The 11,973-nt window shown below is 50.8% G+C and overlaps 1 protein-coding gene across 1 annotated transcript in view; it reads left to right on the top strand.

Annotated features, from left to right (window-relative positions):
* The window catches only part of LOC104413843 (nuclear receptor corepressor 2-like), a gene marked incomplete at its 3' end in the record, with an annotated part of 21,554 nt that extends 18,834 nt beyond the window's left edge, over positions 1-2,720 (top strand). The window contains exon 3 of the mRNA XM_010024954.1: positions 2,540-2,720. Coding sequence (XP_010023256.1) covers positions 2,540-2,720 — 181 coding nt within the window. The remainder of the gene's footprint in view (positions 1-2,539) is intronic.
* Between the last annotated feature and the right edge of the window lie 9,253 nt (positions 2,721-11,973).

The following is an 11,973-nucleotide window of genomic DNA, read 5'->3' as shown; positions in this document are numbered from 1 at the left end:
AATTAAAACCACTCTTCCCCTTCAGCAAAGTAGGAACCTCTGGAATAAACCAGCCAGGTGGGAACTATGTGGAAAATGCAGCAAAAGCCCAGGCTCGATGTAACGGGAGGTTCTTCAGGCAGGGAGCTGACAGCAGCGTCACCGCTGTATAAAAGTCTGTTGTAAAGAGCTTGCTGCAGGTGTGGATGTAAAAGAGTGAAAGGTGTGAAGGCTTCAAGCACTTGTATTTGCAGCCAGGACAGGCTGAGCGGGTTGTGTCAGGCAAAGCGATCTCGGGAGCGGCTGGAAATTCCAGTGGATAAAGTTAATAGCTGTTCCAATGGATGTGGAAATGGAAATAAAATAGCACCCTATAACATTGCAGCTGCTTTCCCCGGCACGGCCCCTGCCTCGCTGTAAGTAACTGCCTTTGTAAAGCTGAGTGTTGCTCTTATCTTAAAAATACATGTTTTCTCCCCCGACTGCAGAGTTGTGTCGGGTTCCTGACAACTGCAGGGGTCTCGGAGACATCCAGTGTCAATGAGCAGCTTCTTGGTAATATGGCCTTAAAAACAAGGGGGGGGGGGTAAGAAGTGAAAATGAATCCATGTGATTTTTAATTGCCTCCCCACAGCAGAGCATTGGGTGTTGGAGTATTTTAGCACCTGCCCAGCTCAACAGTTGCTCATTGTTCCTGGGTTTACAGCAGAGCCCGGAATGCCAGCGTGCAGCTGCAGGCAGGGCTCGGGACAAGCCAGTGGGAAACTTGAGAGGTGCCAGGAGGTATTTCTGGGCTTGCTGAGAAAAGATGAGGATCATTCAGCGTGAAAGTGCGTGCAGGTGAAGCAGGCTGTGCATCAGTGCCAACTTCAAGACCTCTTTGCTCTGTGAGCACTCGGAGGTTGGAGTTGGAGTGGCAAAGGCAGTGCCGGAGCCTCCCTGCTCTCCCATCCCTTTTTTGCTAGGGAGGAAGAAGAGGCCGAGCCAGATTCTGTTTCTGTGTGTCAGCACCAAAGCTGCTGCCCTGAATCCGAGCGCCGGCCACGTGTGCCAAACCCACAGCAGCAGAGTCTGGCGAGCACATGCTCTGTGCCTGCTGCTGCTGTTTCAGTAAGAGGGTTTTTCCCTTGTGTGTATTTTTTATCTTGCTTCCCTGGAGCAGGGATGAGTTGGCCACACTGCAGAGGGCTTTGCTCGAGGTGGCCTTCAGCAGGGTTCCATCTCTGGATGTGGTCCAGAGCCGTTACAGCCGCTGGGAGGGCTTGCTGGCTTCAGAGGGCTCCGGGTCCTTCCCGTTGTCATCCTCTCTGGGATACTTTATTAGGCAAAAATTAACATCAGCAGTTGCAGTTATAGGTGGGGACCAAACAGTGCCCAAGACCCCCTGTCTCCCATCCTTGCTCTTGACAAAATGCATCCTTCCCTTCGAGTAGCTTCTAAAGCTTAGTTTGTCAGTGTTTGGTAACTGGGGAGGATCCTTCACCACGCACCTCAGGAGAACTTTAACAATCTTGTTTAAGGGGAAAAGGAAAAAAGCCACTTTTTTTGTTGATCACAAGCTTTGTATCTCCTGTGTTTCATCTCATTTTTATGTTTTTAAGAGACACTTCTGCCTGAAGTGTTAAAAACACACCCTTGGAGCTGCTGCAGCAAAGCCAATCCTTGGGCATAGTAAAAGGTTTAATGTATTTTTGTAGGATCCTTTTACAATTCCCACAGGAGAATCCTGTGGGGAAAAATAGAGCTGGAAAAAAGAAGTTTTTACATTTGTTTAAAAAGAAGGGAAAACCAAACCCAATTTCCAACTGCATCACACTTACCCGGTGAAAGATACTTAAGCCCAATGTGACCTGTCAGTGCAGTTGCTATCAGTGGATAATGTGCCTTTGCAGCCTGCAGGTCTGTGTCAGGGATGTGTGACTACATGTGCCTGTTTTCTTTCCTCCCCCATCCTGGAAAAATAAATCCCTGCTGTCTAGCCATGGAGGAGGGTGTGTTTTTTCCCCAGCATATAATCTTTGCTGTTCCTATAGAAGATGTTAAATATAAACAGTGGTGCAGGTACTGTTGGCTCACTAAACCAAACGTGGCAGTTCTGCCTGGCCACAGGGGGAGATATGGGCCAAATTTGAGGATTGTCTGAGCTTTGGCCTCTTCCTGGCCAGCCCAACCCATGTGGCATGACAGGGCAGGCTCAAACCTGCAGCCTTGTTCACTTAGTTCTGGTGTGGGGACAGCCACCCACCGCATGTGGTAGGAGAGGAGACGGCAGCAGGGCTACCCATGGGGGGACAGCAGGGTGGCTTATTGTGCTTGGAGTATGGTGGTGATGCTGCACCCCGTGTCCTGCTCCCCCGGGTGATGCCTCGTTCTGCCCGTGAGTGCTCCAGGAGTTGCACTGTGCCCAGCAGCTGAGCTGTGGAGCTGTGCATCCTGGATCCAGGGCCATCTGCCTCCGCTCATGCATCCTTCCTTGAGCCCTCCGTCCTCCTTGAGTGGTCTCTAGTCACAGAGCAGAGGTGGTTTGCTTCCTAAAGGCTTTCTTTCTCTTTGTCCCCAGATCTCAGGAGTTGCACCTGAGAACCGAGGCTCATTCCTATCTCTCTGACCTGACCAAGCCGTCGGACTTGGAGTTCATTGAAAGCAAGAGGCCGCGTCTGGATCTGCTGCAGGACCCCCTGGTGCGGCACTCGCCTCTCCTGAACCAGAGCCAGCAGGGAGGCACAGAGGATCTCTCAAAGGTAAGGGCCGTGGGGTCTGTGTTTTGGGATCCCCTCGGCTTGTGTAGAGCAACCTTTGAGGCTGTGAGCTGCTGCTGAAATCGGTGTAGATGGAGGTTCCTGATGCATCAAGCAGTGCTTGGTGGTGTTGGATGATAGACACTGAGATGGGGTGAGCCCTCTGGAGAAACAGAAGCCTGTCAGCTCCCCCCATAATGCAATCCCATGGCTATGACAGGTTACTGGGCTATTAGATGCACCAGAACAATTTGGAAGCTCCTGTAGGCTGAATTAGGGATGATCATGTCTGGCTCTTCTGGATACCGTGCCCTGATTTGATTTTTACTTGACCTTTCTCATTCATCACATCTCTTTATTTAATATTTGTGTTTGAAGGGTTTGAATCAGTTGCTGGTGGTGCTTTAATACAATCTTCCCCAGGAAAGCCTCCCTTGTCTCATTTAACAAAGCAAATTGTTTACTTACAATTGTCCCCTCTGCACATGTAATGAATGTTGCAAAAATAAATCCCTTGCTTGTGTGCCTGTTTGGATTTACTTTAATGCTCTGTTGGGGTAAATTGTATTTGATTTTTACCTGCAGCTTGGGCATGTTCCTGGTTGGCAGGAAAATCTTGCTGGGTAAACATGCTGGGAGCAGCTGGTTTGTGCTGCCAGGGAGAGCGCCAGTGCTGTGAGGGTTAATGCAGCTGCAGGCTGGGCTTGGGATGTCTGAGCCCTCAGTGAAATGAAGAGGAAGCTGCATCCTTACCCAGGCTGATGGGGATGATTTGCTGTATTGCTGTGGGAGCTGATTGAAATAACATGTGAGCAAGCAAGCTCTTTCTTGGGAGTGCAGTGGGGATGTTCAGACATCTCTTATCTGTACAGTACTGGCGGGCCTCACATGAGATCCCTCTGAGCTGTTTCGAGTGAGAAGGACTTTCAGCTTTGGGGTAGTTTGGATGCCAACAGAGGCCTGGAGGAGAGGGCTGCAGGAATGGCCAATTGGGAACGGTGAGCTGATGCTGCAAGGGATGGAGCAGGTCTTTAAGAGCCATGTTTGAACTCTGAGACAGTGCACCAGACACACCAGCTTGCTCTCCTTTAGCTCTTGATGGTGTGTTACCTTGGAAAAGATGCCTCCGAGGTGCTGTGGCCCTTCTGTGTCCCATCTTTGCTGCTCCCTGCGAGATGCATCTCAATGAGGTGATGCTATGATTAGCCAGGAGTCCGCTCTGTGTTGCCACCAGGATGTGTTGTGATGGCTCTGAGCCACACAGTATACTTGGGGGATACTGGGTTGGGTGGCTGATGGGGAAAATTAACTGTTGGTCACGAAACCAAAAATATCCCTCCCCAAAGATGTGAGGAAACCAGGACAGCCTTTCTGCCTGCACATTATTTCCATCAGCAGTTCTGTTCTGCCTCTCAGCAGAAAACCACATATTGTCTCAGCTGTTTGTTTCTAATAGGCAAAACTGCTCTTGAGGCATTAGTTGGTGAGTTTTAGGGGTTGCATTTGCTTCTTGATCTGTGACACCTTTCCAAGAATTACATGTGTTTTATGGGGCTTAAAACATTTGTTAATGAAAGGGAGGGAGAGGGGAAGCTGTGAGATACAATTCAGCGAGACAAGATTATGCTTTTAGTGGAGCCATTTGTAATTTCAGAGTCTGGAAGGAAGAAAAGTGTGTCCCTGGCTGAGGAGAGACTACGTGGAGCTCAAAACTAGCAGGGGCTGTTTGCAGAGGGGGTTTGGTGGCGAATCACTGCAAGGGACGATCTTGGTGCTGTTCAAGTGGTTGGGAGCAGAAGGCAAGTCTGGGGTGTGGGACCACCATTCTGAAGGTGTATCTGCCTTTACAGCTTGGGAAATTGGATTAATAGCAGTCTTATGGCTTTATTCCTGAGCAGTCATCTTCAGACTAGTTTATAAACTGCTTGTGGATGCGAAGGTTGGGGTAAAGCTTCTGCAGCTGATCTGTGCATTGCCCTGAGCCCCAGTGTGCTTGAGGAACTCTTCTGGGTGCACTAATCCAGAGGAAATGCAAAGACCTGAGACTTGTCTTTGGCCACAAGGACTGTACGCTTGTATATCTGGGCTATTTATACATATAGAACTGCTCCTTTCATCCATGCTAAGCCAGCAACCATTTGGTTTGGCACTGGGCTCTGATGGTCTAAATCACTACGTAGAACAGCTGATAACCTTCCGAGTGCTGAGCTCCAGCACTGCCATCAGCTCCTCTGCCTGACGTGACCTCCTGCAACAACACGTCACGATGCAGCCCATCCTGGCAGCTAATTCCCACTCTGCTCCATCCCTGCGGAGACCGGCCCACGCTCCACTTCAGGCAGCACTGGTTTTCCTGCTTGTTCAGCATAGCCTCCGTTCTCAGGGTTATTCTGCAAGCTCTAGGTGAGTGCAGAGCCAGAGATCTGCATGGACCAGAGTGGTGGCACGTATGTGGTGGCACGCACATGGCAGCAGGACACGTGTCCTGGTGACCAGAGCTGAGAGAGGAATTTGCTGTTCCATCTGTGCTGCAGACTCAGTGCGTGGCAGAGTCGTTCAATACCTTATCTAGGGCAGCCTTGCACACCAGGTGAGATGCACCATGTGAACCCAGTATTACTAAACACACTGGTGGCTGTTTAGGCAGAGTATCCAAGGAGTTGTTCACTTACCCCTTACCCCATTCCACATCGTTGCAGTCACTGTGTGGGGAGGAGCTGAATTAACTCATCAGAGAAATAGCACTAGGACTGGTTTTCATGGGGATTTTGAAGGCTGGGCTGATATTTGCACAGTAAAGAGCTCCACAAAACCCTCAATAGAAAGGGTAGGGTTTGGTTATCCGCTCTGGATGCCACTCTGTTCCAGGGGATGTAACTAATGCAGCAGCAGTGGTGGTTGTTCTTGGGCACTGGAAACCTGTTGGTCTCTGCTGGGTTCGGAGCAGTGTTGGAGCTGAGGTGCTCTGGAGAATCAGGTCTGTGGTGGGGTGTGAGTTTAGCGTGTCCCTGCTAACTACCAGTTACATTGGATTTACCCACCTTCAGCCTTGGGCAGAGAAGTTAACACCATTCCTGCGCATTTCCAAGGCCTTTGTTTTGGGCGATACATAATCTGTGCTCTGAACACAGATGAAGCAATTGATGTGGCAAATGCTGATAACAGGTTCCGGAGTTTTTTCCCCAAGGAGAAGCACATCTCTTAGGTCTCCTATTCCTCCTCTACCTCTCCCAGCCACAGGGTGAGCTGGGCCCCTTTTCCGTTTTCAAGATCACTGCAGCCTCGCTCCAAGTGAGGCTTAGTTTGCAAGGAGAAGGTAATGTCTTCTATTAGATCAGCGCATTATAGCTGGAGAAAACAGACGTGCTTTTGGGCAGCGTGCCTTTCAAAAGCAGCAGCTTTACAGCTAAATCTCAGTTGGTGTAGTAAAAGATATTACCTTTTCTTTCAAACCTCACATTGCTCATATCCTCAAATACTGGTGTTTCTTTCCTGGCTGGGGAGGAGAAGGTTGTTTTCTTTCCTGCTTTCTCCCACTTCAGCATCTTTTTCCTTGCAGTCACATTGCTGCAGGGCTGTAGTCCTGCTCCTGCTGCTGGACATGGTCAGAGAGGGATTGGGTGAGTTCAATCTGCTGGGGGAGGAATTAAATCTCCCTGTGCCCTCTATGGGCTGACGATGCCTCAGAGAAGGTGCTCCCTTGAGCTGGCTGAGAATAACCAGGCAAGGCTAAAGCAGGACTGCTTTTTCAATCACTGCAAGCCTGATGTGAGGCTTGCTGGAATTGGTGCAGGGATGCAGACTTGCTCTTGGCAGAGATGCGGGAGCGGGTTCCCAGGACCCTCGGTGGCTCCTGCTTTCTTTCCGATAAAGTCACGGATCTCCGTCACGTAACAGCAGACAGGAGCAAACCAGACGGCTCCAGAGCAGGCCAGTAATGGATCTGCACGATCCCTGTCTCTGTGCACACGTGTGCAGCTGGTGCTGGGTGCGATCCTGCCCCATAGGGATGGTGAGCGTGGTGCGTCTGGCCAAGCAGCGCCTGCTTTTCCCTCAGCTCATCCTGCCTCTCCCCTTCCATCTCTTATTCCCATTACACTTCTGTTGTTCTTCCCATTTCTGAGAGCGCTTTTCCACCACGTACATGGTTTGCTGCTCCTTCCTATAGGATGTGAGTCAGTGATCTGCATTTAGTCCCCTTGCAAGGGCTGGCTGGCTGCACTTGCGTGTAGGCTATTGCTCCAGGATGTATATGCTCACAGGAGCCATGTAGTCCCATGGGTACGGGGCTGGGTGGAGGCTTAGGAAACCTGAACCCTGCTGCCATCTGCCCTGGCAGGCCCCTGGTCACCGGGTGAGTCTCTTCCCCTTTCTGTATCTCAGATTTCCCCATCTGCACAAGGGACAATGCCACTTCCCTCTTTTGTAAAATAATTAACAACTATTGATGGAAAAAAGCTATTAAGAATCCGTGTGTCGTTAGGACTTGGACTCTGCTTTACATTGTTGAAGGGTTTTAATTTCTTCCCTTTCTGCATGAGTGTTTTTGTCGTGCTGCGGACTAAAAAATGGAATAAGAAAAGGGAAGGGGGGAGTCATGGAAAAGACAGCGCCAAGGCCAGGAAATATGTAAGGCAAAGCAGAAATTAGGGCAAAGGGTATTTTGCTTTGATGCACATTAATGTAGCTTTAAAAGCAATTAATTGAAAAAGGAGGAATTAACACATTTAAAATGCCTTTTTAATGATGCGTTGCAGCCAGCAGTGTACATGCCAAATTTCACACTGGCTGCCCGTTCCAGAGCCCAATTTACAATAAACTCCTGGAAGACAGGCTGTGGGATGGAAAAGTCTTGGCGAGCCTGAGAACTCCTGCCCTGGCCACAGGCTGGCAGAGCACCCAGGACAACCGAAAGGCCTTTCGGGAGCCTTATTTCCCCCTCTGTGGCCAGTGCCTTGGCATTGCCATTCCCTGGAAGCTGCTCCATCCATGTGCTGGTGGAGAGGAGCAGGAGGCAGGGGACTCCCGTACAGGGGGAGGGATGCTCGGAGGGGCAGTGCCACAGCTCCCAGTGCATGTAGCTGGCATGGTAAATCACCAGTTGCGTTTCTGCTCCATGGCTTTGTTATGGGAACATTGATCTGTTGCTGGGATTAACCTCTCAGAGTTTCCAGTGGGTTGGTCTCGCAGTTATTAATGAAACTGGCTGGAACTTGTGTTGACCTTGGCAGAGGCCCCAGTTGGCTTGGAGGTAACTGGCAAAAGCATAATCTCTAATTGAGTAATCCAGTGCCTGGGGGAAGGGAGCGGGAGGGGGTGGGAACGCAGCAGTGCTTTGAACTGGGAGAACCGCAGCGATCCGGCGGGATGTGTAAGAGCGGAGCACTTTGAAGGCAGTTAGCAGGGAAAAGTCAGGTGGCATCTTGGTTCCCGCACCCCAGGCTCCCTCCTGTACAAACCAGCCTTGAATTCCAGCACCTCCCTGGGATTTATTGCTGTGGATGAAGCTGGGAGCATCGCTGTCCCTGGGCGCGTGTCCTCCCGTGGCCTCCGAGTCTGTGGTGTGGATCATGCCGGGGTCTTCCTTCCCCACCAGAGCTTGTTTTTCACTCGGGAAAACAAGCTCTGGGTTCATTACTGGGGGGGTTGATGGCAAGCAGGGCCCCAGTGACAGCAGAGCTGTCTCTCCTGGCCACGCTCCTCTGCCATAGGAGAGTGAGCTGTTCCCTTGGCCAGCTGTGGTCACATCTGGTGGGGAGGGGGTGGTTGTCAGACAGGCCCACAGGACACCCAGGAAGAGGGTCTTGCAGTAGCACTGGTGGAGAGGGGACATAATGATAGTGCCAGCACACTGTCACTCGGTCTGGGTTATCCAAAACCCAAGTGAGATGTGGGGTTCTGTGCCAGTGCGTGGCTTGATGAGCCCTGGGGAAGGTGAAATGACTCAGATGACTTGCTATGGGAAGAAGAGTAATTCTCACCCTGTGGAAGGTGAAATGCCTCAAACATTTGCCACAGAAGAGTACTTCTTGCCCCAAGGACTGCAGGGTGTTAACGCAAAGCCTGCATACGTTGCATGGCTTCCCAACCGCTTCTTGGAGGAGCTACTTCTATGGAAGTGACTCTAACGTCGGGTCTGAGCAATGAAATGAAACAATTTTAGTGGGTACAAACATACCTATGTCCTTCCTGCTTTTGACCTTTTTCCCCTGCAGAGAACAACACTTACTAACTCCCCTTGGCTGGGAAACAGGTTGGGCTTTCCCCATGCTCCCAAGGCTTGTGGTGCAGTTGGGCACCCATCAGGAGCGAGTGGTGTGGGGTTGCAGAGTTCAGCAGTTGCAGGATGATCCTCCTGTGACGTGTTCAACATCTACACATCTGCCATGTGGTTGCTCTTTGCTCTTGACTTGTGCCTGATAAAAATCTGCTTGCAAAAGACTACTTGGGGGAGGAAAGGGGGGGAGATGACTTAGTGTTAGGGCAGCAGTGATTCAGAGCTATTTCTGGGAAGATGAAGGAGATGTTGGCATTCTCTGCCATTCCAAACGTATTTAAAAGTGAAATATTTGCATTGTTCACGTTGTCACAGTGCAAACACTTCTGGCTGGATTTCTGCCTTCCCCTGCTTTCATCCCTGCTCTGAAGATCACTTCAAATCACAGGAGGATGAGTGTGTCGAGCCGCTGCTCACCTGTGTGTGAACACACACCTTTAGGATTGTGCAAACAGTCTGGCTCTTGTGGCATGCCCAGGAGTTCATTGCATGGCTCGTGCCAGGATCATTGTGTGGGCTTGTCAGCAGCCTGTGTCGTGCACCAGCTCGGGATGGGAAGCCAAGGGAGCAAAGCTCTATCCCATCCATGGACTCACGCTGCTTTCATTTGAAAACCAGGCGCTGTTAGGCACTGCATAGTCCTTGTGAGATGTTCGGCTCTTCCAGCCCACCCTGGAGCGAGGGGGTAAAGGAAAGGAGCACCATGACGGGCAGGACCACTGATTTTACTCCATTTTTCAGCTGAAGTTCCTGTGGCTGAAGAACTGAACTGTGGTCTGAGAGGCTTGGCCATGGCAGGGGAAGCCCCTGTGGGCTGTGGAAATGCTCTGAAAACAGGATGCAAAAAACTAAGCTTGACCTTCCCCAAGCTGCCCGCAGCCTGTCTCTCCCCTGCCCCATGGCTGCTCCCGAGCCACAGAGAGCTGGGTTAAGGCTCTGCACGGCTGGAAAATCAACGGGCAAACTGATTGTGCCTCAAGCACAGGTTGTTTCACACTTCTTCGGCTCATTTGTGGTGATCGACATCCCAAACAACCTTTTAAATTGCCTTTCAAGCCGTAGCAGTGAAGGGCGGCGCGCTAAGGCTGGCTGCTTCTCCAGAGCTGGCTTCATCATTTACATAATTGGCCTTTTCTGTTCCATTCAGTCAATATTACAAGGCTCGTGCAGTGCGACATCTCACCTGATGTGCTTGAGGGAAAGAAAGTCCCTTGACTGTGTCCCTCACCCCTGTCATTGGAAGAAATATTGCCAGCTTTTCCAATGCCTGCAACAGGGCAGCGTTGTGAGCTGGGTGTGCTGCTTCAAGGAGGTTTTTCTTCTTCATCTACAAAGTGTTTGTACATGTTATGTTGTTCTGTGTATCTATCTTTAACAGCAAGGATTCTTACTTGCCTTGTTATGTCCTGGAAGTACAGGAGAGCAAAGCTTGTTTGCCATTTGTCAGTCCTTGCGTGGGACTTAGGAAATGGGGTTGGTGTGGCAGGAATTGGCACCGGTCTCCTGTGCATTGCTCCAAAGCACAGGTTTGGTGCAAGGTGAGGAGGGCTGTGCCAGCCACCACTGCTGTCTGCATGTGGTCAATCCCTTTTTGCACATTCGTGTTAAAAAACCCTACCTGGGATAAATTCCAGGGAAGAATTCAGTCCTGGTACCAAGAGCAATGTCCTGGCTATTTTCTTCTCCCCCTCCACGTTCAGCCTGATCTGGGTTTCTTTCCTTCCCCCTATCTTTTGGTAGGTGCGTATGGGTGCACTGCTCCAGCTCCCACTGGATCCAGGCACACTTTGGGAGGGGGGTATAGGATTCTTCCCACTTCCATGTGATCTGGCTGGTTAGTGCAGGCGCCAAAGCAGCGGGAGGTTGTTACTGATTCACAAACACGTACATCTTGCAGATGAACTCATCCTCCCTCCTTGTTCACATCCCTGCACGCCCCTCCTCGCCATGGGTCTCCCTGGAGAGGGCAAGGAGTTTGCAGGGAGCGCTTGGCTGTCTCCTTTATGATCGTACAGTGCCGAGCACATCTTTGGTGCTGTACTTTTCCACGGTTATGAAATGCAGCTCATCTACAGTTCTGACTCACGCAACCAAAGCCAGTGAGTTGTGACACCGATCAGATTAATTTTGTGTGCTGTGTTTTGAGGAGGAGGGTATTTCATGCTAACGCCTTCCTTCCCAGTGCCGGGTGGAATGCCGTGGAGGGGATGCAACAGCAATCGATGGTGTTTGCCTGCCGTTGCTGGAGGGGCTGGCGTGGGGGAGCGATTTCAGAGATGGATTTGGCAGAGACAAGTTGCTGCTCTTTGTGCCTGTGGTGATGGAGCTGTAATAACATATTGAACATGGCAACAGCCCTTGCTAAAGCTCCGTGACTTCACGTCCGTGCTTCACGGAGCCTCATCTCATAACAACACCCTTAGCATCGATAACAACAGAGAAGCTGTCGAGTGCCAAAGGCCCCAGTTATAATCACTTGCTGAAAACCTCTTTTCTTTTTGGACCCAAATCTGCTTTTTAAACAGAAAAACTCTTTGGCTGCGTGTTAGGCAGAGAACATTCAGAGGGTTTTCTGGCTTGCTCCACCACAAAATGCTCTGCAGCTTTGTGCTGCATGGGGGGGCCTGAGGGGTGATGGACACTGTTGTGCGTCAGGAATGCTGGCTGCGTGCTCGGCGAGTAGAGAAAGGGTTGTTTTAGGACAAGCTGACAGGCCCTTGGCTTGTTCTGCTGCTCTCGAAAAATTCTAATTCTTGGCACCTTTTTCCAGGAGGATAAGGAGCGAGAGCGCGGCGGAGCCTGCTCCTCCTGCCCTTGGAAAACGGGCTTTTGCCCAGCGGCAGAGCTGGCTCGGGCCGGGAGCAATGTGCTCTGTCCTACCCTGGTTTGGTGAATCCAAAGCAGGAATTAGTAGGGGGGAATCGGCGCAGGATGAGATGACCTGAAGCATCTCCTCACAGTCCTGATGTACATCTGCTT

Source organism: Nestor notabilis, unplaced genomic scaffold, assembly GCF_000696875.1.
Source record: "Nestor notabilis isolate BGI_N333 unplaced genomic scaffold, ASM69687v1 scaffold17012, whole genome shotgun sequence".
In the NCBI taxonomy this organism is placed as follows: Eukaryota; Metazoa; Chordata; class Aves; order Psittaciformes; family Psittacidae; genus Nestor; species Nestor notabilis.
The sequence above is the reverse complement of the archived record's forward strand: the minus strand, read 5'-3'. Positions and strand labels throughout refer to the sequence as shown.